The sequence below is a fragment of the Henckelia pumila genome, chromosome 1 (genome assembly GCF_033568475.1).
Source record: "Henckelia pumila isolate YLH828 chromosome 1, ASM3356847v2, whole genome shotgun sequence".
In the NCBI taxonomy this organism is placed as follows: Eukaryota; Viridiplantae; Streptophyta; class Magnoliopsida; order Lamiales; family Gesneriaceae; genus Henckelia; species Henckelia pumila.
Window position 1 is genome coordinate 75,083,254 of NC_133120.1, and position 25,567 is coordinate 75,108,820.

General features: G+C 32.1%; 2 protein-coding genes across 5 annotated transcripts; both read right to left on the reverse strand.

Moving 5' to 3' along the window:
- Window positions 1-652: 652 nt before the first annotated feature.
- On the reverse strand, window positions 653-6,960 carry LOC140893287 (uncharacterized). 2 transcript variants are annotated; one of them, XR_012153090.1, is made up of 9 exons: window positions 6,803-6,960; window positions 6,600-6,687; window positions 5,512-5,691; window positions 5,077-5,256; window positions 4,785-4,958; window positions 4,552-4,706; window positions 4,275-4,401; window positions 3,553-3,689; window positions 653-1,140 (listed from the first exon to the last, which is right to left on the reverse strand). XR_012153090.1 is itself a non-coding variant. In XM_073302354.1 (8 exons), exons 1-8 carry the CDS (start codon window positions 6,847-6,849, stop codon window positions 3,678-3,680), a joined length of 963 nt encoding a protein of 320 aa, XP_073158455.1. In that variant the 5' UTR covers window positions 6,850-6,960; the 3' UTR covers window positions 3,391-3,677. The 2 variants fall into 2 exon arrangements, 1 of the variants encoding a protein (XP_073158455.1); XM_073302354.1 differs by lacking the exon at window positions 653-1,140 and having other exon boundaries at window positions 3,391-3,689.
- Window positions 6,961-14,357: 7,397 nt separating this feature from the next.
- On the reverse strand, window positions 14,358-22,594 carry LOC140865571 (serine/threonine-protein kinase CTR1). 3 transcript variants are annotated; one of them, XR_012144696.1, is made up of 17 exons: window positions 22,487-22,594; window positions 21,059-22,379; window positions 20,560-20,858; window positions 20,307-20,451; window positions 19,554-19,669; window positions 19,230-19,426; window positions 18,238-18,627; window positions 18,100-18,140; window positions 17,678-17,746; window positions 16,659-16,759; window positions 16,466-16,550; window positions 16,296-16,394; window positions 16,130-16,198; window positions 15,735-15,866; window positions 15,501-15,595; window positions 14,933-15,061; window positions 14,358-14,801 (listed from the first exon to the last, which is right to left on the reverse strand). XR_012144696.1 is itself a non-coding variant. In XM_073270281.1 (17 exons), the coding sequence occupies exons 3-17, from the start codon at window positions 21,938-21,940 to the stop codon at window positions 14,705-14,707; spliced, it is 2,817 nt and encodes a 938-aa protein (XP_073126382.1). In that variant the 5' UTR covers window positions 21,941-22,153; window positions 22,263-22,379; window positions 22,487-22,594; the 3' UTR covers window positions 14,358-14,704. The 3 variants fall into 3 exon arrangements, 2 of the variants coding, with proteins under 2 accessions (XP_073126382.1, XP_073126456.1); XM_073270281.1 differs by lacking the exon at window positions 14,933-15,061 and having other exon boundaries at window positions 21,059-22,153; window positions 22,263-22,379; XM_073270355.1 differs by lacking the exon at window positions 14,933-15,061 and having other exon boundaries at window positions 19,230-19,423.
- Window positions 22,595-25,567: the final 2,973 nt, after the last annotated feature.

Here is a 25,567-nt window from a genome sequence, read left to right on the forward strand (position 1 = left end):
TAACAATAAAAATAAAAAAAATTATTAATTTTTCAAGCCCGCGGACCAACCCAGGCCCGCGGCGGGCCAATCCGCGCGGGTCGCGGGCCTAGGTAGGTTGGCCCATATAGGCCCACCTTTTGTTGGGTTGAAAAAATTTCAACCCAACCCACTTAAATTATATGGCGGATCGGGCCAATCCGACCGGACTGATCCAAATTGACGGCTCTATATACAAGGCTACGCAAGGAACCACATTGATGCAATTATTGAAAGTCCAGGAATAAAATTTTAAGGAATCAGTATTAATATCTTAACATAAAAACTCTCATAATTATAAGTCAAATAGAATTATGTAAATTTATAAAAGAATAATACAATTTTTTTTTTCATAAATATAATATGACAATGCAATAAAATAATTTTTTTATGAATCAAATTCGATACACATGCTATTTACCAGTTAAATAAAACGCGACTAGAAGTCTAGAATATTGAACGATGGAATTATTTATTAATTTATTATCATTATAAGATTATCATAAATAGTATATACCATATATGGACAAATTATATTAAAAACGAAACAAGATAAAGATAGAAAATTAGAAATCATATAAAACCATGAATAGATCGATGTGTGATATAATTCTACGCAAACTCGAAGTCTTTATTTAGCTCTATAAAACCCACTTTTATTCGTACTCCTTCGTTTTAAACAAATTACTCAACTTTTTCAACAACTCCATAGAATATATTAAGCTTTACAATGACGGCAAAAAGTGTGACGATCTTCTTCTTGTCGTTGTTTATTCTTCTGTCAAAGAGCCAGAGCCAGAGCCTTGCAGAGTGTGAAGCTGGAAGGGATAGTATCCTCAAATTCTGTGGGATCGAGTGGGGATCAAGTCTATTTCCAATTCGAGCCCGTCCTTATTGTTGCCACCAAGTTGGAAATATTCACAGCGATTGTCTCGTAGGATGGAGCAAAAGAGAACGATTCTTTATCAATGGTGCCACCAAAATTTGCGACAATTACAATATTGTTCATCCGTCGTCTCCACCCGTGCAGCATATAAATATCTGTCCATTCTCCATCCCCATCACCAATATCTCCACCACCATCTCCAACCCGCACCGGGATCACGAGTACTGATGAAGCAGCTACCATGAATGCATGCACTACTTTAGCTTACATGTTTATATTCTTGAATATTGATTAATTCCTCTTAATTCTTTGGTCTTTTTTTCTTTTTCGAATCTTTGGTAGTTATTTGTAGTTGATTTTTTAATTTGTTATTCTCAATTTGTCTACATTAATACTTTGTTATATTTTCCTCAAGTAATATTTATTATAAGACGAGAATTTTGATTTAAATTCTATTCTAAAACATAAAATTTACGACCAACTTTTAGACATTAAACACTATGCACCCCAAGGCTTTTGATTTATCCCAATTAATTTGTTTATTTTTTTGTTGCAGTTATGGCCATTATTACATAATTTTTTAATTCTTTAATTTAATATTTTTATGCATATCCGTCATGAACGTTCATATTCATTAATTACCAAAAATTAAGATCATGTACCTAGCTAATTAGGGGAAGAGTGATTGGAAATTAGATTTTAATTGCTCCCTACTTTTTGGTTATAAAATTGGAATGGATATTATTTTAAAAAACATAAAATATATTATTAAATTTTACATGTATTAAAATTTCTTACTTTCTCATAAGTCATTATTAATAAAAATATCAATTTTCTTTTGTTTTCTTTAAGTATCGTAAATAATTAAAATATATTTATAAATTGAAAATCGTGATATATTCTATAAATTTTTATGAGAATTTGTTGAAGCAATCGAAGAAACTCAAAATATGAATTTTTTTTTTAAAAAAAAGCAGGAAAATTCAATTGCCATTGGGCATTGGGATGATTATTGTCAATGAATGAAAATGCAAATAATTTCTAAATTACAATTTTATTTTTTCATATATGTCTACCACAAATATCATATATTAGTACTATATTTCTAATGTTTTGTACCAATTTTCATCCAAAGAATATAAATATGTCATTAATATCAATACTTGCATACATGTTTGAGTACTCAAAAATCATTCATTAGTACCAGATTTGAAGCAGTTGATACTCAAATATCATATATTTGTACCATATTTTTAATGTTTTGTACAAATTTTCATCCGAGAAAAAACATATGTGCTCAGGGAGTGCGAAAAACTATTTATGTGGATCAGGGAGTTTAAACACCTATTTTTTTTGACAAGGACTGAACACAAATTTAAGTTTGGGTTTAAGGATTTAAAGTAAATTTACACATTTTTTTTAGTTTAATATTTCAACGTGGGATATTGTAACATTGCTTATATCTTGAGAAGAGGACATTCGCAAAGGCTCACTCTAAACTGCTTTCACTCACCTTTCAGTATTTGGTGCATGCAACTTCATTCAACCAATTTTTTTTCTCAATTATCGACACTGATCCGATGGTAGCCATTTTTTAGGTCGTCTCTTCCGCTATGCGAACTCTCAACGAGAACACTAATATTAGGTTATAAACACACGAAATGTTCCATCCCAAAACGCATACGAGCAAACATAATGAAAATGAATGATAATATCTATACTATATCACTAAGCTTGATGCTTTTCAGTGCCATGGTTTATAAAAAATCATGCCAAGACATCAAAGTTTGTTAGTTTAAGTTTCTCAACTTTTAATAATATAGTGTAGATTGTATAGATGATAATAAAATTATTGTTATAAATATAAAAGCATATGAAAACTAATTGGCAAAGACGATTCAAATTATTGTATTTTTAAAACTGAATCAAAGGAAACCATATGGAAAATAAGAAAAACAAAACTCTCGGGGAACAAAACAAAAACATTAAAAATAAGATGGTACTGTACTGTTTGATTTTATTTTGAGAGAGAAAAGAGAAGAATTGTTTGTTCAACATAAATGCTCAAACACCTTTCTCATTTAAAGATGTAAAACGAAGATACTCTAATATATGAGAGGCTTAAAGTAATTAATTTTGAAATTATAATATAAATTTTGAAAATAAAAAAATATATCTATAAAATTACAAAAATACTTCTTCATTAATTAATCAAAAAATACCATAAAAATATATTTTAGTAAAATGTTTGTTTATCTATAACTATTATATCTCAATAAAATAGATATATATATATATATATATATATTATCTTTCTTTACTTTCAATTTCTAATCGATCATAATGACTTTTAACATAAAAATAAAAAACTGTTTTAAAAGTTTTCTATTTTGATACGATATCTAGAGATTTAAAAAAAAACATCATTTATTGTGAAAAAAAATTGAAATGGTGAAGTGATGCTAGTATATATAAAGATCCATAGCTAAAAACAAAGACATTTTATCAACAATAATAATACCATTAATGATAGACAATGATCTTATAGAGGAAGGAACAAGGTTTCTAATATTCATGTGTGTTGTCTTTTTTTCCAAAAGAAAGTGTGCTTTCAAATAGTAATAAAAAGAACGTCGAACAATAAATACCTGGATGCACCCTTTTGCCTGAAATTCATCAATGATGGCTTCGAGAGACATCACACAAAGGCCAATATCTGCCGAACCATCTGTATTTTCACTTGGAGTATATTGAGTGGCGAGTGCATGGTCCATCAGCGCTTTCGCTGCAAACAGATTTGCAATCCAATTTCTCAGATCAAGTCGCGCAAACAAATCATCGTAATGAAGAGAGCAAAACTGAGAAGCAATTAGCTGTTTTAAAAATTAATGTTGCACAAGTTTCATCATATTTTCAGGCCTGAAATCCGTAGTTGTTTCTAGGCCTTTCCAATAATAGACTGCTAATCACACCATTTATGCTGCCTCTTATAGAGTTTTTTAGTTTTTGGATAGACACAGAGATCGCCACAAATCAAAATAAAGGTAATCTACAACTCATCAAGATCGTGAGCCTACTAATGCAACCTTGCTCATCACTCTGGGCTAATTAATTTTGGATAAATAAAGTACATAGATTCTCAAATCTAAACAATATCAAAATGGAAAAGATAAAATATTCAGTTTTAGATGTGTCGTGACGAGATCGACATCCCTCCAACAAAACCATTAACATGCAAATAGAGTATATTAAAGTGCCAAAAGAATGCAACATTGGATGAAGATGTTTGTAGCTCAGTTCTATTGAAATTATGACTACAAGAAAAGAAAAGAAAAGAAAAGGAAAGGAAAGGGAAAAAAAACTCATATACCTTGTGCTTCTTAAATTTTCTCTCTCCATGGCTAGGACTGTCGAAGCTGATTGATTGTTCTGTGATGCTGCCTTCTACAGGTAAAGCTTTGATCTCATCATAGAAACTTTCGGTCAGACCACGTAACCTGACATAAACAACATGGAGGGAGCATCACTTGATCAGTCAATCAACATTGCAAAGGAGAACAATATATCATTTGAAAACAAAATTTGTTCAAGATAATGCCACGGAACCTCATAAAGAATTTATCATGCTAGGTCCGTATAACACTTACCCATTTCTGGAATTCTTTAAGTGCTTCATCTTCTTTTTCTCAATTTTTGTGAGAGGAGCACGATTAAAGAGTTCTTCTTCTTGTCGAGCACGTTCTTCCATCTTTGAGACATACCTCGTCATTTCTCTACTTTCTGTTCCTAATGTTTCCCTAACCTGTATTTAGCCATGATCAATCACAGAACGATACAGCAGAGACAGAACTTGTAGAACAAACATAAATGATCCAACAACCTCCTCTGGCCTTCCCTCCATTTCATTCATTAACTCTCTGACATAAGCGCTCTCATTTGCTTGTCGCAGAGTCTCCTTCTCTTTTCTCAAAGCATTTCTCTCCTGTCGGGACATCTTACCTTCCTCCATAGAAGCAGGAGCAAATTTGGGGGGTCGGTATATGCCAGAATCATCCTGTGATAACAATTACAATTGATCTTGAAAATTCAACTACAAAATTATAGATTCTGACATATAAGTCTTATTTAGATATAATCTTGACGATTAATCTTGTGGAGTATGATTGACTTACACCCTCGGTAGCATTTGTTTTGCTCACGAGTAATTCAGGATTTGGTCGATACTTTAACAAATCCTCTTTCTTCTGGGACTCATCAACCTCCTCGACTGAACCTGGTTTCTCCAATGTGACAGCTGTAGTCCTTGTTAGCTTTTGAATTTGGTATTGGAGCTTTTTGTCAATTGGACGAATCTGCATATAACCAGGTTCCATGATAATAAAGTAAACACCTATAGATAAGGAAGATGAAGAACCATTTTCAATGCTAACTTATGAATTGGCATCTTGGAACTCGTCTGCAGTCTGCACATATATAGCATGCGAAGGAGAATCAATTATGCATAAGCACCAGGACACATTAATGATTCTCGTGTATTTGAATTAATTTTTTAAAATGTTTTTTCATTCCACTTCCACATTTAGGGAAGAGGGAGGGCGGGGAGTCACCTTCTCTAAAAATAATCTTATCTCAATAAGACTTCTAACCACCGGATGCCCTTGAATTGATAATCCTCTCGCCTTGCGAAGCAGATAATAGACAAGTGACTGGCAATAGTTTAGAAGCAGTAGATGTTTGGCCTCGAGATAGCTTATTCCATCTGAAGTGGGGAAATTATCAGCGTTGACCTGTACAAAAATCACAGGACAATTATGAGGCAACAAATCAAATCCATTAGTTTCTTTTCCTCTATCTTAACCTTACTTTCACAAACTAACAAAAAGGAGTCCAGAATTCATCCTTTTGAGCAGATCAGGGAGCATATAACCATGATATAGACAGTAGACAATCAATACCCAAAGAACTGAGTAAGTAAATAAAGAGTGTTCACGACTGATATTTGGGGTCCCTATAATTTGTTTAATTGGAAATACCATTCAGAAAATTGGGATAAAGGAAAATGTATCACAACACCCCTAAACATCCAAACCTAATCGTCTTTTCCTGCTATTCCTATTCCTCACTGACTATTCTCGTTTAACTTTTCAATAGAAATCTCAAGGATCTTCAACTAATGCTGAGACGGCAAACCATGACACTTGATTTGCTTCAAATAACTGACCAGTTTCTGGGAAAAAATGACTAAGGCTAAATGCACAAACATGGTTCCGCTAGAGAGGTTCCAGGACGCAGTCAGGTACAGGACATCCAAGTAACGTAGAGATCTCGCCTCAAAATCCTATCGGTGAATCACGATGTAATATAGCAACAAAAAGAACCCTTAAATCAGCCAAAAAGAGACCAAATAGGAAAAAAAATAGGGTATAATTGAAAAGCCAACAAGATTTTTGGATTATATAATTCCAGGGTTAGAGCTGTTACGACCACATCCCATCCCAGTCGAGGCAAAAATAAAATGGACACAATGAGGGAGATTATAATTCCTCAACCAACCAATCTATGTAGCAATTCAATCCCATTAAAAGCACCGAAATCAGGTCCCTTAAAGCTCTCATAAGCAAACCGCCTCATGGATATAATATAACCAAGTACATTATTCTGCCTACAATAGGATAATTCAAGGTACGAGTCACACCTTGACAGTCAAAGCCTGGATTTTACTCGTCACCACATCCAAACCTTCCTTCATCTCTTTCAACACAGCAACCAACTGCGGAGCCTCTCTTGATTTTTCACGTCGGAAAAGGAAAATAAAACATAGTTTTGATCAGAAATGCTGGAAAGCGTGACCTGAAATTGAGCATCAAACTTACGAACAAAACCATAAAATAGACTTACTTGATAATTCGTTCATTGCACAGAGCAGATTCTTCGACCTCCGCCATCCGCCGCGGCTTGACAAAATTCCCCAACTAGTTTCCGGCAAATCAAAGAGAACTCCGGCGAGGGGTAGGCAACTTTGGGGATTGAATAGGGTTTTATGTTGCTGCAGTCTCAAATATCCTGGCTGGGGTTTTACGGTTTTTTTTTAATTAATTAAAATAATTCAAATAAATCAAGAGAAATTATATTGTCAAAACAAAATAAACATCTGCAGTCTCAAATATCCTGGCCGAATTCTAAACAGCGGCCCCTAAAAAAAATTGTTTGTTTTTTTAAATTTTCCTAAATTGTAATATATAGTATAAAAGTTATTTGTTAATTTGTATTTTTAAAATAATTATATACTTTTATTGTTACGAAAAATATGAAACTTTAATTTTTTTTAAAAAATATTATTGTTATATACACATTGTTTCTGATCCAACCACCGCTTTATTATAAACTAGTATTTCGTTGCACGCATTGCGTGCTCGTACATTTCATTTTTTTGACGAAAAAAATAAATAATAAACTGTAAAGTTAAAAAATAATAAAAATATAACGTTTTTCTAAACAAATATTCACAAAAAATATATATTTTATAAAGTGAGTGTCATTTTTGTAAATAAAATAATATCAAATTGCACAAAGTGAGCTTTTAATGGCTAAAAAATAGAAAACCGTATAAAATGACTATTTTGCCCAATAATTTTGGTTTTATTGAAAATTATGTTAGGAGATAATGATAATTTCAAATCAAGCTTCACCAATTAATTGAAATTTTGTTAATTAGAGGGTCTCTACTTTAATAATATAGTAAAATAATTGAGTTATTTGAGTCAAACCCTTGTAAAATATAGGAAAACATATTTCACCTAGTAAAAATTAATAGACCTCTTAGCCTTTGAATTTTTTCTTTTTGTAAAAATTGCATAATTTATTATTGTTAATACAATTTTTGAACACATGCTCATGTTACAGCTAAAAAATAAAATTTTGAATAATATTATGTTGAATGTACATAAATAACATTTTATTGATCTATATTGTTTTTCAAATTCACATGATACGTACGTCCACTATAATAAAATTTTTCACATCCACACATCAAGGTTGAGCAAGAAACCATTAATTTTTTTTAGCAAAAAACCATGGAATATTCGAGCAAGATTTCACGGTTCTTGAAACGACCCTAACTCTCTAAATATAAATAAATATGCGAAAAAATAATTTTTTTTTTTTTACACTTACTAAGTAAAAATATGTACATACATGCCCATACATATATGCACAGAATAAATAGATTTAAAAATAAATAACTTAAATAAAAATGCAACCTTTAATAAATTAAATATATGAGTCAAACATTTAATAAAATACCGACATAAGCAAAATAAATAAAATTTGCATGCACTGAAAATATTTAAATAAAATGAGTAATAATATCCACCACTGAAAATAAATAAAATGTATGACATGATAAAAATATTCAAACATGCATATAGACTCAGACAACGGTCACGGGGTCACTGCATGTCCGCTCATACATCCTCGCCTCCGGTGGGTACAACCTCATCCTCAACGAACTCACCTGCACCATACCAATGTAGTGAGCCTAGAGGCCCAACATGCTAACATAACAAGGGTTTAAAATAATTTAAAACAATTAAATACTAATACATACATATACATGAATGAGCATGCTTGAAAATTTCATAACATAACATAACTTTACTTAACTTAAATAACATAATACATAACAATGTTGAGCAATTATTTTCTAACATCGCATGGTTGTATCCGTAGTGTAACCTTAAATCATACATTAAATACTGATCAGCGTGGAAACCAACGTACGTGGCGTGGACGAATCACCTCTTAAATTGACAGTAAACTGCCCTTCAATCATATGGGGACGAATCCCCCTTAAATTGTCACACTACTTCAACTTCCAACATAAAATATTTTCTTTTGCTCAACTTTAAACATTAAATCATGCATAAAATATTATTTCATGAATGCATGTACTTAAATAAAAATGTGTGTCCTTCATATATATTTAATTTGATTTCATACTAACATATACATATTAAAATAACTACAATGCATAAAAATAATTAAATATATAATCAGGACACATGAAATTTCTCATGGATTGTACTGGACAGCTGGCCCTACTCTCAAGCCCAATTACTTAAATCTGGCCCATTAACACTGAGACTGGCCCAATAATATACTTAAGCCCATTAGAATTGTTCTAAGCCCAATTAAAATAATTTAAAGCCCATAAAACCTTCTAGGTCCAATAACAACTCAAACTGGCCCAATGGGCCCAAAAGCCCAAAGACTGACCCAATAACTTTTATGGGCTCTAAAGCCCATAAAATTTAGTGGGCTCACTTAATTAAAATAATTTAACCCCAAATAATTAAATTCAACCCAAAATAATTAAATGGAGTCCAATAATATTTTAGGATTTAATTAGGCCCATTAAACCTTTAATTAACCTATATTTTTAATTAACACAAAATCAAAACCTAAGCTACCCAAAACCCTCTCAACCGATCACTCACCTCCATCAGCCGCCACCCTCACTATTCTTCATCTTCTTCGACCGAGCAAGCTCCAAGAAGAACACCATAGCCACGCTTTTGAAGGTCCAAAGCTTGTCGTCGTCGTCCCGTTGTCCCGAAATCGTCTCACGCTCGTTTTCTCTTCGTTTTTCGGTGAAAGGCATGATTCCTTCTATTTTCTTTGTGCCATGACAGTAATTAGGTGTGTGCGTGCGTGAACATCAGTTTATTGTTCAAGATTGCATAAATAAAATGATTAAAGTTTGCATGCACTGAAAATATTTAAATAAAATATTTGACTCAGATATTTATTTTATTAAAGAATGCATTTTATTTGAGTTATTTATTTATTTATGTATTTATTTTTAAATATTTTTATTCTGTGCATATATGTATGGGCATATATGTACATATTTTATTTAGTAAGTATAAAAAAAAAAAATTCTGCATATTTATTTATTAATTATAGAGTTAGGATCGTTTCAGTTCTTGTATGAAAAACCTTAACTCAATATTGGGTTTTACGTTGGTAGCCGCAATCAGGCGCATAGATAGAGATTTTGAATTTGGTGGGCAAAAAAATGAAAAAAAAAATTATGAAACGTATCATATACATCAATTAGTCCAATAAGATTTTGAAAGAAAATAAAGAAAAACTTTGAAAAAAATAAACGGGAAAGTTTCATATTCAAGAAATCTTTTAAAAAAAAAAGGAATATTTGAAAAAAAAACACAAAGAAGAATTTTTTTTTCCCTCTCACATCTTGTTATAGATTTGTTTTATACCAGTAAACCATTATAAGTTATTAAAAGTATAATTAATTGAAAAAAAATTGTCTGAATTATAAGGTGATTGTTTATTAAAATTTAACTTAATTTGTCATTATATTTATTTCCGTAAAAAAATGCATGTAATATTATTTATATCTCACTAGATTTTAGATAAAAGTGTTAGGAGCACAATTTAATGTCAGTTTATCCTTACTAACATTTGTTTGTGTTATTAATACTAGTTACGGACCACACGTGTTGTGTGTGTAATATAATATATGATATTAAAATTTTGTACTCCGAAAATACATGTGGGTGAGTAGTTAAATTTTCAATTGAAGAAAAAATGGGAGAAACTACTGTGAAAATTTGGCTGCAATCAAGGGGCAAAATTGAAAGGAAATTTGGTGTCCTCACACCATACCAAAAATAATTTTTATAAGGGTGTCAAATATTATAATATATAATATAGTATAGATTTAATAATAAAAATGGAAAAAACCTTTAAGGGCGGAAGAAGAATAAGGTCAAATAGTATTTAATATTTGGTTCATCTTCAAATAGTATTTAGGAAAAAATTGCAAATTTGGTCATATATATATGTTTGTTATTTTACGATTTCGGTCATCTATGTTTTCATATTTCAGTTTTAGTCTTGCATGTTCCGATTTTTGGCAATTTTAATTTTTTTTCTTCGAAAATGCTTTCGTGGTATTATACACATCAGCTCCACATCAGCACGACATTGGTGCCACATCAGCGTCACATCAAAAAAAAAAACTAAAATTGTCAAAAAAAATAAAGATAGCGGTCTAAAACTGAAATATGAAAATATAGAAGACAAAAATAACAAAGTGACAAACCTACATAACCAAAAAATCAATTTTTTCTAGTATCTAATCAAGTCAAATAGCATTCACTATTTGGTTCATCTTTAAATTCAACTCTAGAAAACAAAATTAAAATGAGAGGTTGACTGTTTGAAATTGGGCAAAATGCTTGCCAGGCAATTGCCCACCTTTGCCCATATGCTCTATCCGTCCAAGTACAAACATGTATTCAAATAATCGCGAAGTAGAGATAAATCGTGTGATTTTTATAAAATGTTAGGGCTTAGATATATATTCAATTTTCATATGAGATATGCATCTTCGATATTTCACATAGGAAATTAGTCCAAATACCTCATAAATGATTGTTTTAAAAAAATTATTTTGTTTGATATTTTAATTATTTTTTATCAATTTAATATCTTAAAACATCAATATCATTACTTCTTAAAAATTGCAATTTCTACTATTTGTTTTATTTGTTATTTCTCGCAGTCAAAATTTCAATTTCAATATATTTAATATGACTGTTTATAATTTAACACAAAAAATGAAGTGAGTTCGTCCCATATAATTTTAATATTTAGTTTTTTAAAATTTGTCATGGGTTGTGTCAATGAGTCTTTGACTTATGTGGGATGAGGTTTCCTTCAGAATCAATCATTTTAAAAATATAAAATTCAAAGTATGGCTGATCTAGATGTATATTTACGATAAAATACTCAAGTATTTGTCACGGGTTGTCTATTTGCAATAAATACCAACTCACATGTTGTCTAGTTGCAATTGTCAGTCTTTTTTATTAAAATAATATAAAAATAATATATATATATATATATATATAACATTTTTAAAAATTTCATGAATCTACTACAATCTGGGACAGACAGAAACTCTGATGAATCCGAGACAGTTTGTCACGGATTCAGATTTTTTACATATTTTTTTTGGGTCCGGTTGGACCGTCCTTAGCCGAGGACCCTTGTGTAAATGTGTGTTTCCGAAACAGTCTGTCACGGATTCAAATTTTTTACATATTTTTTTTGGGTCCGATTGGACCGTTCTTAGCCAAGGACCCTTGTGTAAATGTGTGTTTAATTTGATTATCTATCTATATATTATCTAAATGTGTGTATAATTTGATTTAATATATTAACTAAATGTGTGTATAATTTGATTTAATATATTAACTAAATGTGTGTATAATTTGATTTTGGTAATCTATTATCTCGATTATTAATTTGAAGCACATATATTATCTTATTTCAACTAATTAAATATTTAAAAATCTGAACAAGAAATAAATTTAATTTCCAGGAAGAATTTTTTAATTCTATTTTTTTCAGTTGTATTTATTTATTCAAAATATTCTCTTAATTTTCTTACATGGAAATAAATTATTATAATTTGTTACATTTCGAATTATTTTATCTAATTGTTAACTAAATCAAGCGGTTGCACAATATCATATACAATCAACCAATAATACAATTTATAAGAAAATAATTATAATGATTTTTCAACTGCGTGCAAAGTTAAGATAAATTCAACGAATTAAAATATATTCGAACAATATTAGAAATCAAGATCAGAACATATACCTCTATAAAAAAAGTATGAAATATAATAAAATAAATATATACGCACACGAAAAAACTTAAACATAAATATATTAATAAAATAAAACAAAACAAAATGACTTACATTTCAAAACTTGGTGTGCAGATTAGGAGATCGAATGAAGTTCCAACTGGGCATCCTCGACTGAGTTCGGTCCAATGGAGCCAAAAAAAAAAAAAAAAAAAAAATCAAAAAACTGATTCCGAGACAGAATGTCTCGGATTGTAATAAATTCATGACCTTTTTAAAATTGTTAGATTTTAATATATATTATTTATTTTTATATTATTTTAATAAAAAAACCCAGCTGCCAAGGGTTGCCTAGTCGCAATCAAAGACAACTCCATCTGTCAACTCTTATGCAACTGCAGCTGTCACGGGTTGTCTAATTGCAGCTGTCAAAGATACATCGTACATTTATTTCAATATACATCTTCAGATCAAATTTCATATCTCCAGATAAATCAGTCCAACTAAGTTAAATTTCTATCGTCAGATCATATATCCTTTAATTTAGACCGTTGACCCAGATTGTTATCTAAAATTTTTTGGCTATAAATTGAAGTATCATTCGTAGCATTGACATATATCATACACATTCAATAATTATTTACGATTAAATGACTTCACTAAACGTGGTGTTGCTTTCTCAATCGATGAGGACAAACTCTTTGTGACGGCTTATCTTGACGTCACCAAAAATTCAATAATTGGTATAAATCAATCATAGTGGTCGCGAGTTGCAACTACCTACAACGAACAACTCACTAATAACTCAGCAGAGCCTTATGCTATTAAGGCCCTCCAATGCTGCTGGTTCAACATAAACAAGAGTGTCCAAAACTTTAGTTCATTTGTTAGTCAGGGACTCAGGTGGAACTTAGCCGTTCAAGTCGTGCTTATGAGAAAGACAACTCATTGATATTGAGAAACAAAGAAATGCGAGAATGAATTTTAAGGAAGATAATAAAATACTAATGTTGAATCCTATGTGTGTTAATGAATCAGTCCGTGCATATTTGGTCAAAGAGCAACAAAAAATTTATAAGAAAATATTAGCGAAGGAGGATGGCTCCAACGGGACTTCTAAACCGTTTGGACAATTCTTTGAACAAACTTCACCACCCGTACCAAATTTTTTGGACTACTAGTGTATTTTCATGATTGCAACAAACCAAAAATGTGTTTATTTTTATTTTTGTTTACACTTTTTTTAATTTGTTGGTGATATGTCATTTAGTATTGGCTATTTTTTTGTGTAAAAAAATATCGTATATTTATCAAGTTAAATTAAGTTGATAATAAATATTTATAATAAATTGTGTTATGTATTTTTTTTTCTCGATCTTGTTCATTATTTCTATTTGGTATTTATTATAAATATTAAAATTACAATTAATTAATGAATACAATAAAAAACTTCTGATAAATTAAAAAAAATTGAACGCAAACTAATAAAAAAGATTAGGAAAATAATTTGGACCAAAAAATTAAAAAATAAAACCAAAAGTACCATTTTGCAATTTTGAGGATGACATTTTGTAATTAATGACATCATCTAAAATCCTACTCTATATATACAGTGATCCTCCATGATACACTACATTAGAGGATTTGGCGAGTGCATATAGAGTAGAGTTGGAGATGAAACCCTCCTTAAGGATATGAGGGTTGGAGATGGTCTTAGTAGCAAACTCAGAAATTGCATCAAATAAAATGCTGTATAATATGAATTGAAATCAGAGAACAGAAATATTTATGAAGTAATGTGATCCATACTCTACTACTAACAACTGGAAAACGCAACCCGTTTCTGGGAACTAATTAACCTTCCCCTGTGGACACAATTACATTACTACTCATTCGTAACTCTACAGTCGACTGTTTTCTTGATTCAACTAGGAGTCGTCCACAAAACGACAACGATTATTTCATACTAATTTGTTGTATGACTTTTGCCACGCGATATTAGCAATTTATGTACAAATACTGCTTAGTATAAACTGTAAGCTTGATTGAATCTTCAATTTCATAAAGAAACGGAAAGGAGAGCATTCCAGGGTCAATACATACTGGATGAAGTTTCATGGTCTTCCCATTTGCATGGACTGCAGCGGAGATTTGAGCAACTTCTTCAATGTCTCAACAATATCAACAAAAGATGGGCGTAGTGCAGGGTCGCTGTAAAGAAATGAAGTTCGGTTACTTAGCGAAAAGGAAGATGTTGGCTAAAACAGATTTAAAGATGAACTTTGCTCATATACAATTTTTTTGACCATAAATCCTATTAAGTAGTGCCAGGAAACACAAACCTTAGACACGTGGTGATCCGAAGCAAGCAAAACAAACTTTGAAAGTACAGTGAGCACAGGCGATTCTCGTTCATATATCTTACTAACACCTTCTAGCGTACGTAGGCTGTTGAAGAGATATTATCCAATCTAATTTAATACCTCTAGTCAGAGATGGACCATCTGGGAACAAGGGTAACCCACTCAACTAAAAATATTAATCTTTAACTATAAATTTTAATTTGCCACCAAACTATGCTAAAAATCGAACCAAATTCTAGAGTTCACCTTTGGCTCCTATCCCACTACATTCGTGAATCTGCCTCTACATTCCATCATGCACTTACCATCCTTGAAGACTTGTCATATTCTACACGATATCAAATCCATCGAGAATATGGCCTTTCATGGGCTGCACTTACATCTCGTTTAGTTCAATTATCAAATTAGAGCAATTGTTGCAACTTCAAGCAATATCCAAGTTATGTTTATACAAACCATAGATGCCATAAACCAAATTATTCAATATATTTATTGAAATGAATCTTAAAAGCTAGACAATAACACAAAAATGATAATATTGTCTTACTCAGCCCAACAAGATTCCATCAGAGATGCCAATATCGGGGGGGTGCTCTGGGGGATAGCAAGCCTCCTGTTCTGGAAAGCAACCGCTCCAACCACCTAAGTGTTTCCAAAGATCACGGAACATAATCACAAAACATAGACAACATTAAAACATGGATAAACCATTAAAAACAAATGATAGACTAACTGTAAAAGTTAGATTATATGCGACTTTTAAATCTAAATTGGATGAAACCTGGGCAGGGCTAAGTCCACTCCAAGGTTGTTGCTTTGTGACAAGCTCCCACAAAATCACCCCAAAACTAAAAACATCGGATTTTTCATTGGAGGGCTCCCCACGAAGAAATTCAGGAGCCATCCATTCAGGCTGAAAGGAAATGGGAAGTGTCACATGCAGATTATGCAATTCGAGAAAACGTTTGACCTACTAAGAAATTAGAAGAACTGAATTCTGTCATAGGCATGTTGGAGTTACATTTGTGAGCATGAATCATTGAAATATCATCTGGCCAGTGGCAGGCACACAATTTCGACTTAATTATGTCTGGCTATACATCATTTAACTCTTAGTGATTGAAGAAAATGAAGAGATAAAACAAGGGATGGTGAGATAGAGAGAGAGAGACTTACTGTTCCAGCAATAGACTTCGACGATATGAATGTGTTCGCTTTGAACCTTGACAAACCAAAATCACATACCTGAGCCAAGTCATTAGCAATTATTCGGCCATATATATATACACACATATTTTTATAATATCCAATAAACTTTTCTAGTGCGGTACGAGAATATTACCTTCACGGTCCAATTTTTATCAACCAATAGATTTGGTGATTTGAGATCCCAATGGACAATAGGTGGTGTAAGACGATGAAGATAATTGATACATTTTGCCTACAATGCACTATGCGTCAGAAAACTAACTGGAAACTGCAAAATAATATGAAGATACAATCAAAACAAACCACGTCTAGAGCCATTCGTAATTGTCTTCTTTGATCTAGAATTTCCCCTGCTGCTGGCCTGTGTATAAGTCTGTATAGACTGCCTCTGCTCAATTGAAATCAATTACACAAACTTAATTTACATAGAACACCCTTTTGCAGTCCCCTTTCATGTCAACTTCATTTTGTGTTATTGGAACCAAATAAAGTATACCTTGGCAGATACTCAGTTACTATAGACAGATGTGGACGTTTTGTAACTGCACCCATGAACAGGACTACATTTGGATGCCGTATACGTTTCATGATAGCAACCTTCAGAGAGTCACAAAATAGTAATTTTGAAATTTAAATATTACAATAAGAACGTCAAAATACAGCATATAGTGCAATGATGTATAACACTGCGTAACCAAACGATGGATCCATGACAATAGAAAGTATGTGCTGGGGTCAATGTAAGTGTGAAGGCTAGATTTTTTTATATTGATGATGCATGAAATAAAAAAACTATATGTACATTCAACTTACGGACTTGTAAATTCAGATATATTGTCAAGTCAATAACATTTCTGAGTGGTTAACAGGTTAATAAAGGGAAATTCAGTTGATCAGAACCCTTTATTATAAAAAACGTATTTTAAAAATGAAAATAAGTTTTTGAACAAGAAGGATAATTGCATATCTGTATGGCTGATTGGAAATTGATTAGTATACGCATATGTTTAGACCACAGAAATTGTTCTGTTTTTCTGGCCTTCCTAGTAGAACAGAGAGTCAGTACAACAAATGCAAATAATCGTTTTGGTTCTTTTTGCGCACACATGTTTTAACCATAAAAACAAACAATAAAATACTTGGTCGTGTAACATTATCCTAGGGACCATGTAAATTTAAACAAGGTATTAGTTGTCGCCCATTGAAGGAAATGATTGCAAGCTACAAAACGAGATACTATATTCATTTCTGCGAAGGTATTTCAGAAAGAAAATGCTTAGACTGAAAAAACTAGTAAATCTAGACCACAAATTATCAGCCACAAAATATCATCCAAAGTGGTGTATGTGAAGGTTCTTGGGACATTAGTCAGAAAAACACCCGAAAAAAAAAATATAATGTTTTCCATTATGATTAATAAATACATTTAGGTAAATACTGCGAAGTTAAACATCAAAATGAAAAATGGGTGTGGATATAAATTTAGTAATCTAGCTTACAAGTTACAATCCATACCTCTCTAAGGAACTCCTTCAACTGATCATCATGAAAATCCTGGAGGGTTAGAACCTTAACTGCCACATCCTGCGATGTCAGAAGAATTTCAAGGGTAAGTAAATGAAAGGACGACAATTTTTAAAAAAAGGAAAAAAAAAAAAAGAACCAAATCATTTTAATTGGCTGTCAACTTGGCGAGCCAGCATTAGATCACCGGCATTTAAAAACAAATGGGACATTAACAAAGCATAACACACCTAAATCTCCTTATTTTATTTCTTTATTTATTTGGAGTGTGTGCTTGCTGAATCAACAGAACTAACAGACAGATCATGAACATTGAATCTAGAAGTGACATAATCATACGTGAAACCAAAGTTCAAGAATAAATGCTACAGAATCAACTTAGTTGTTAAAAGCCAAAGTCATATAACACTAACCGATCCATGCCATTCAGCTCGATACACAGTGCCGAAAGACCCTGTCAGAATAATAACAGGTTTATTACAACCCAAAATTTTAAGAAATCAGCATCATCCAAATACAAGAAATTCTGACTGACAAAATCAGAGAAGTACCAGCACCAATGCGTTCCTTAATGTGTAGATCGTCCCATGAGATCTCAAGCCAATCCATTGCAAGAGAAGGCTCCAGATTCAAGTACCTCGGCATGGTTATGGAAAAAGGTTTCCCATGATTACGAAAAGAGTTCTTCTTCATCTCCAACAAAGTATTGCTATCAGAGAAGGTTGCATTGGGAGGTTGGCTGTCAGCATGACTCATAAGTGCATTTTTCAATACAATAATCTCCTTTCTGGACGTTTGTTTTTGGAGTGTTGTGTCACCCCCTGGTCTCGAATAATCATCTTTGTATGTTCTAGTACCAGTAGCACCAAAAACTTCTGTTCTGCACACATTATCTTTTGCACTTTCCAACAAACTAATACCCTTTGTTTCATTCCCACTACCTGAAAATACATCGTCGATGGTTCAATGGTTCATAATTTAAGAAACATGCATTGAAATTCATTCACTCATTCTTCTCCTTCTTTTGTCTGTTTTTTATTTTTTTTTCATCGGTTTCGATTTGTTATTTTAGTTTACGAGTCAAATTATCACATCTGCATCCTTGAGAGAGACAGGTCCTCACAAAGTTTATTTAGCGTACCCAGAAAGCACCACAGGAATAGTTAACATGAATAAGATAGAAAATATGAATATGACATCATTGCAGGTGACAACGTCAGGAGATGGCAATTGGTAATCGAATGCAAATTTTCGTATGCTGCCACAGATCGTAGTTTTTAGTATCTTCCCAACAAAAGAAGAAAAGGAAAATAAAGTCTTTCGGTGAACTAAAAGAATTGATCTCTCATACAGTTAAAAGGTATGCAGAAGGTCCTTCATTTTTCATAGAGCAAAATCAAGGAAGACAACACATTCGGCATCTAGGGTGACCAGACTTGATCGCCTACTAACACAATCCTCATGTGATTGATACCAATGTTAACGTTCACATCACTCCCACCAACTTTAGACAGTTTGCAACGACAAGTAAAATATCGTGCACCTGAATATAAAGGATTGTCAGAGCAGCATTCATGATTTGTCTTTACTGATTGGCACCAAGCATTGTTCAGATCATATCGCCGAAGGTGTGATACTTGAAATGGTGATGGCACAGACGCAAGTATACTTCCATTTATTGATGAATCTGGGCCATGGACATTTCCTGGTTCTCCTACTAGATCAACAACAAATTCCCTGCTAAAATATAAATGCATTAAATAAAGATAAAAACAAAAATATATTCTGCTGAGATATGACTACGTCAAAACATTATTCTGATTTCACATGAAGTTCGGGTCTAGAATAGTTGACGGAATTATTTTACCTGAAAACCTTTCTTTCATCCTCAATTTTGACAAGACAAGAAGATCGATGGTCTGAAACACAATACTTGCAACCTTGAGCAATTCGGCATGGCAAGCCTACATAATCTGCTAGTTTCTGAATACAAAAGTTAGCAACACGTTAAATACAAAAGTACTGATAATTATTCGGAATTTCATCATGGGCACAAATAAAGATGTTTGCACTTGGCAATATATATGAATGGTTTGTCAGCTCACATTCCTTCAAGAAAAGAACCCTCATTTTATCGTACCCCAAGGTTATAAACAGAATGACAACTCTTTTTTACTTGAGTTGTTACAAGAAGAATGTCTCTCTCCATATCACATAATAATTTGGCAAGGCAAGAACACACAGAGTGTAGACAAGAAATCTATGTGAATCACGACATAGTCTCTACTTGGTTTTGTAAACATGTCGTTGGAAGGTATAATTGGCCGACTTCCCAGTGAAAAAATTCCAACCTATAGCATATACAGTTGAGAACACGTAGAAGAGCGATTGATAGTAGATCATTTACCACACTGTTTGCAAGAAAAAATGGTCTTATAAACTGGAAGTCTGGTAGCTTCATCCGCTGAAATTACAATGAAATCCCTAGCGGCTGATACACAACCCACTTTTAGATCACACGCTAGTGAAAAGAGTTGACAAAAATAAAAAATAAATAAATAAAAATAAAAAGATTGTGAGGAGGGGTATTGCATGTTTACTGGAGTTGGATATGCAATACCTTGAACAGTATAGCACGGTGTCTGCAAAGCCCCATGGAGAGGTTACCAATTGGAATCACAACGCATTTGTAAAACTCTTGTAATCTCTGGGTGACTGATGTCCAGCCAAGGTGAAGGTCACCTTGCTCTAATGGAAAAGATCCCCTGAAAGTTCACAAACTTGATCTGCTTCAGAAGAAGTATACAACATGCAAACTTTTGTTTTCCAGAAAAAAAACATGCAAACTCTTAGAACACTATAGTTAAACCTACCCCATGTAGAGAGCAACAAGTTTTCCTAGTTTCTCTGCCAGAACTAGTGTACTCTCCGCAGAAAAATATATCTCTTGAGCTTTATCTTCAAGTTCCCTGAGCTGTGAGTCTCCTTGTCGATCAACCAGAATCACCTCCAGCAATGCATCATTTGGTTCAAAAGTTTTTAACGCCATCAAGGAAGGCATCCTTCTACCTTCTGCTAAGTCATTGCACATCAGCCATAGATATGGCTCCATTCCCAAAATATTGTAGAACCCATCTGAAATTTTGTCCGAGTAAGACAAGCAACCAGTTGCCTGAAACGAAGAGTGAAAGAAAACAAAATTATAAAGATGTGGTTATTCCCCACCAGAACGTCAAAAAACAAAGGACCAACTTGAGTACCTTTAAGAACATCATTCAGCAAATCATACATGAAACATAATTTCATTAACTTCAAGTAGTTTCAATATGAATAATTTGTTTCTTGTAAAAAAAAGAAGCTATACAATCATACCCAGAGCCGATAGGAGACTCTTTCCATGTCAGAAAACCCTCCAACAATTCCTTCACCACTCGTCCACTCTTGCGGAAGTAAAGGCTCCGCAGTAAGCGTCGCCTGCTCGGTAATCCGTTTGGCCAGCTTAAGCTGCAGGCAGTAGCCCTCTTTGTACATCTGCACCAATACACTATTAACATTTTCCTTTCTCCTACCACCCTCAGTCTCCCCCTCTGCATTCTGCTCCTTACCTGTATTCAAATCCTGAGGGGGTAGTACGGAAGAAGTCAACGACCAATTCCCATCCAACGTTGTGCCCGAAAACAAGCTCCCACTGTAGCTTGTGCTCCCACAACTAGACAATCTCTGCAATGAAACCTGCCTCTCAAACTCCCTTCCCTTCCCTCGCACCACCCGATCATTACTATAGCTACTAGCATCACTCAACTGCCTCTGCAATGACAACTGCCGCCAGCCATTGTCCCCTATAGGTTGAGCTGGCACAGGTGGCAAAAGCAGCTCCCTCTCATCATCTTCAGTCAATCCAATCTTCACAGGATCGACATGAATTGATGATTTTTGAATCTTTTTCTTCTTGGAAAGCCAATCCACTAAGGCTGATGACTGTTTCCCGTGAATCTTATCACCCGTGAATCCATGAGAAAGTCCCACGTTGGAGTCCTTATCACTATAAATTTTATCAGCAGAACTCTTACCATTACTGCTATTACTATCTTTATGAAGTTCTTCATTGACGCTGACCTCTACGAGCTCACAGGCCCCCGATTCTCCACCACCAATCGCACATTTCTTCCCGTGATCCAAAACCAACTTTGAAGACTCGTTAAAATTGCGGTCAGGAAACTGCCTAGGAAAAAAGTAAGTAGTTCGATGCGGCATCTTTTCTCACGTGAATACAAAACTGAAAAAAAACACAAAATTTTCATATAAAAAAAACCCCCAACCACCAACAAATTTCTGATTTTCGATTTACTCTGTTTCTCTTTCTATACCGTCCACATCAAACTTATCAACTCGATCCCGTCTTCCGCGAAAGCGACAACACCTTAAAAACTCCCACCGTCAAAGAATGAACAGAAACCCATTTCAACCCTTCACGCAACGACGAAAATCAATCATCGGAGCACCATCAAACGAAATCCAAGCTCGAATCACTACTGTCCAAAACTAAAACACATGAAACCAAACAAAAAAAAAATACCACAGCACAAAGTACGCAGAAAAAGCGGACTTCTTCTTCTTCAGTGGACCATTCTGAAAACCATAAAATCACCGAAAGTGAAACATATTTCACTCAGAAAAAACATGCGCGTCTTCTCTGCAGAACAAAAAAGAACGAAACCAGATACAGTTTAACGCTATTACAACATTAAAATCAGCCAAAAGCAAAAGCAAAAAGTAACGAATATCATCCGAGGAACAAACCTTTTCTTGATTTAGCATGAGAGATGGGAGAATGAGCATGGGTGGAGAAGAAGAACCAATCTATATAAAAAGAAGTGTTGCATATTATTTTAAGCAGCAGTGGGAAATACACAACAGTCAAATAATCTGCGGGGAAAAGATCGAAACTTTATATGTGCTGCGCTCATGTCTAACGTGCGCCGCTGGCTGTGGCGTTGGATGCGCACCTCTTCGCTGTTGCCACGTGGACTCTGAGTAAGCTGGCTTCTCGACACGTAGGCTTCCTGAGGAAACTATAAAAGATATTCTACGACAAAATATTTGACATAAAAATGTGTTTTCATCCCCGAATCAGTAATCGAACTGATATATCTAAAAAAAATGGTCTAACAGATCGATCGTTTTAACCGGACGCTCGAATCGAAAAATCGTTTATATAATTTAATATAATAAATAATATATTTTAAATTTTAAAAACTCAAAAATTATATAAATAGACAAAAAAATATATTTAATATAGTTTGAAAGCTAAATAAATATGTAAATATATTCAAAATATCAATTATAGTTATAAATTATTTAATTTTAAAAAAAATAATTATTAAAACAATTTTTTAAATGAAGTAAAAATTCTAAATAATAATGTATATATATATATATAAATATTAAATTTAAAGTTTTAATAATAAAAAATTTTAAATTTTCAAAATAAAAAAATAAAAAAATTCGAAAATCGATTCAACTGGTTGAATTGGTTTTTCGGTTTTTGACGATCCAACCGGTTTTTGATCGATTTTGACCGGTTCTGATTGATTGGACTGATTTATGATTTATATTGTTTTTTTAACGATATATAGGACGCCCAAAAATGAATATGTATCACCACAATTTGCTGACATGTTCGATTTTACATAATCACTTCCGAAAGCAAAAAAAAAAATAAATAAATATATATATATATATATATATATATATATATAATTTTCCCGGAATAAAAGATATATAAATAGTTTCGTGCACCTTATTGAATAAAATAGACGACCTAACATTCAGAATCAAAATTTTGAAAATTATATGCATATTTATTTAGGTGTTATTATTAAAAAACAAAAACCAATGTAAAACGATCTTACGGGTAAATTTTATAAGACATATATTCTAATTATGTCATTCATGATAAAATATTATTTTTCATCAAAAATATTTATTTTTATTATAAAATATGAATATGATTGACCCGTCTCACGGATCCGTGAGACGTCTCACAAAAAACCTACTCTTATTAATATTAAGCATTTGAAAAAAACTTCTATGAGACGGTCTCAATGGTCATTTTTTAGACGGATTTATTATATGAGTTATCCTTAAAAAGTATTACATTTTATGTTAAAATTATTACTTATTATTATAAATATGAGTAAAGTTGACCCGTCTTACAGATAAAATCGTCTTACAAGAATGTTAATCTAAATTTTTTTATTATAAATATAAACAAAAATATTGATCCGTATCATAAATAAAAATCCAAGAGACCATTAAAAAACCTACTCTTGTTAGTATTAAGCTACTTAATGATCACACAATATTTTTATTCCAATTAATTTATTATTATTGTATAAGATATCGAATATAATATAGACTGAATTTGTATTCGGTTGCATGTGTTGGCAGACCACGAATGGCCAACCTGAAAAGACACATGCATGAATTGAAAGACAAATTTGACCTTTTTTGCATGCAATTCTCATAAATTGACATATGTCTTTAATTTGGATTTGACTGTTCAGACTCTTCAGAGCATGTATCTCTGTGCCTACATATTTTTCTTTTTATTAAAAAAAGTAATATTTGTTATAATTATATGATTATTAAATTTATGATATATAGGATATAAAATAGTGATTTTAAAAACGATTAGATTAAGCAATTATTTTTTCCCTCAGATGATACTAGGGAAGGAGCCAAAGGATCGCTTTCAGATGATATTTATACACTATATTAGTCATAATATTAAAATATATATTTATTGTAGTTATCTTTATTATATAATCAAGAGAAAAAATAAAAATCATACACAGATTTAAACGAAGTAATCATTAATATATATATATAACTATGTTCACAAAAAATCTTATACACAATATTATCTCACATGTTAATTTTATGATACGAACCTCTGATTCAACCTGAAAAATAAATTTTTTTTACTTTTCATTACACATATATATGTATCCAGTTGACCAGTTTCATAAGATAAGCACTGATCAACAATGTTTTGTATAAAATCTATCTATACATAACTATATCTCAATTCTCACATAAAAATTTATTTTTAAACAAAATTATATGTGTGTGCATTTAAATATTTCACATGCCAAAATTAATAGGTTTCGTTTGCACAATTACTTATAAAATATTTTTAATTATAATTGTTTTTTTTTAAAAAAAATTTAAGAATAAATATGTTCGAACTTAACATTTTTCAAAAATAATGTTTTTTTGATTTTCGTCATTGTCTTCAATATTAAAAACACAGCTCAATCGTTCTTTATAAATATACTTAGAGAACACTTCTTAAAAAATATTTTTCAAAAACATCTTACAAAATTCTTGTTCAAACACATATTTTAAATTTTTTTTCACTTATAAAACACCAAAAACCTTTTTAAAATACACGTCAAACAAAAACCTAGTATCTGCAGTTTGTTGTTATTTCCCTATTATATAATGTAACTTAGAATTAACGAATCAAGCTCTAGAAACTTTGGAGATAATATATTGGTATTATAAGTATAACAAAAAAATTTGCCATAATGCAAATTAAATTGATTGTTAAGAGGTATTTTTTTGTAAGATTCAAGGTTTGTTGTTTCACACAAAATTATAATGATTAATGAGTGATAACGATGCAACTCACAATTAATTATACAATAAATATGAGTATGAATATAATTAAATTAACCCTCTCAAAAAAAAAATTTAAAACATTTCGTTTACACTCACGCAATTGATTGTACACGTGTAGAAGTCGTCATGCACCCTAACATAAAGAAAATTTTTTAGGGATTAAATAAGCACATGAATAAACTAATAGAATTCCCA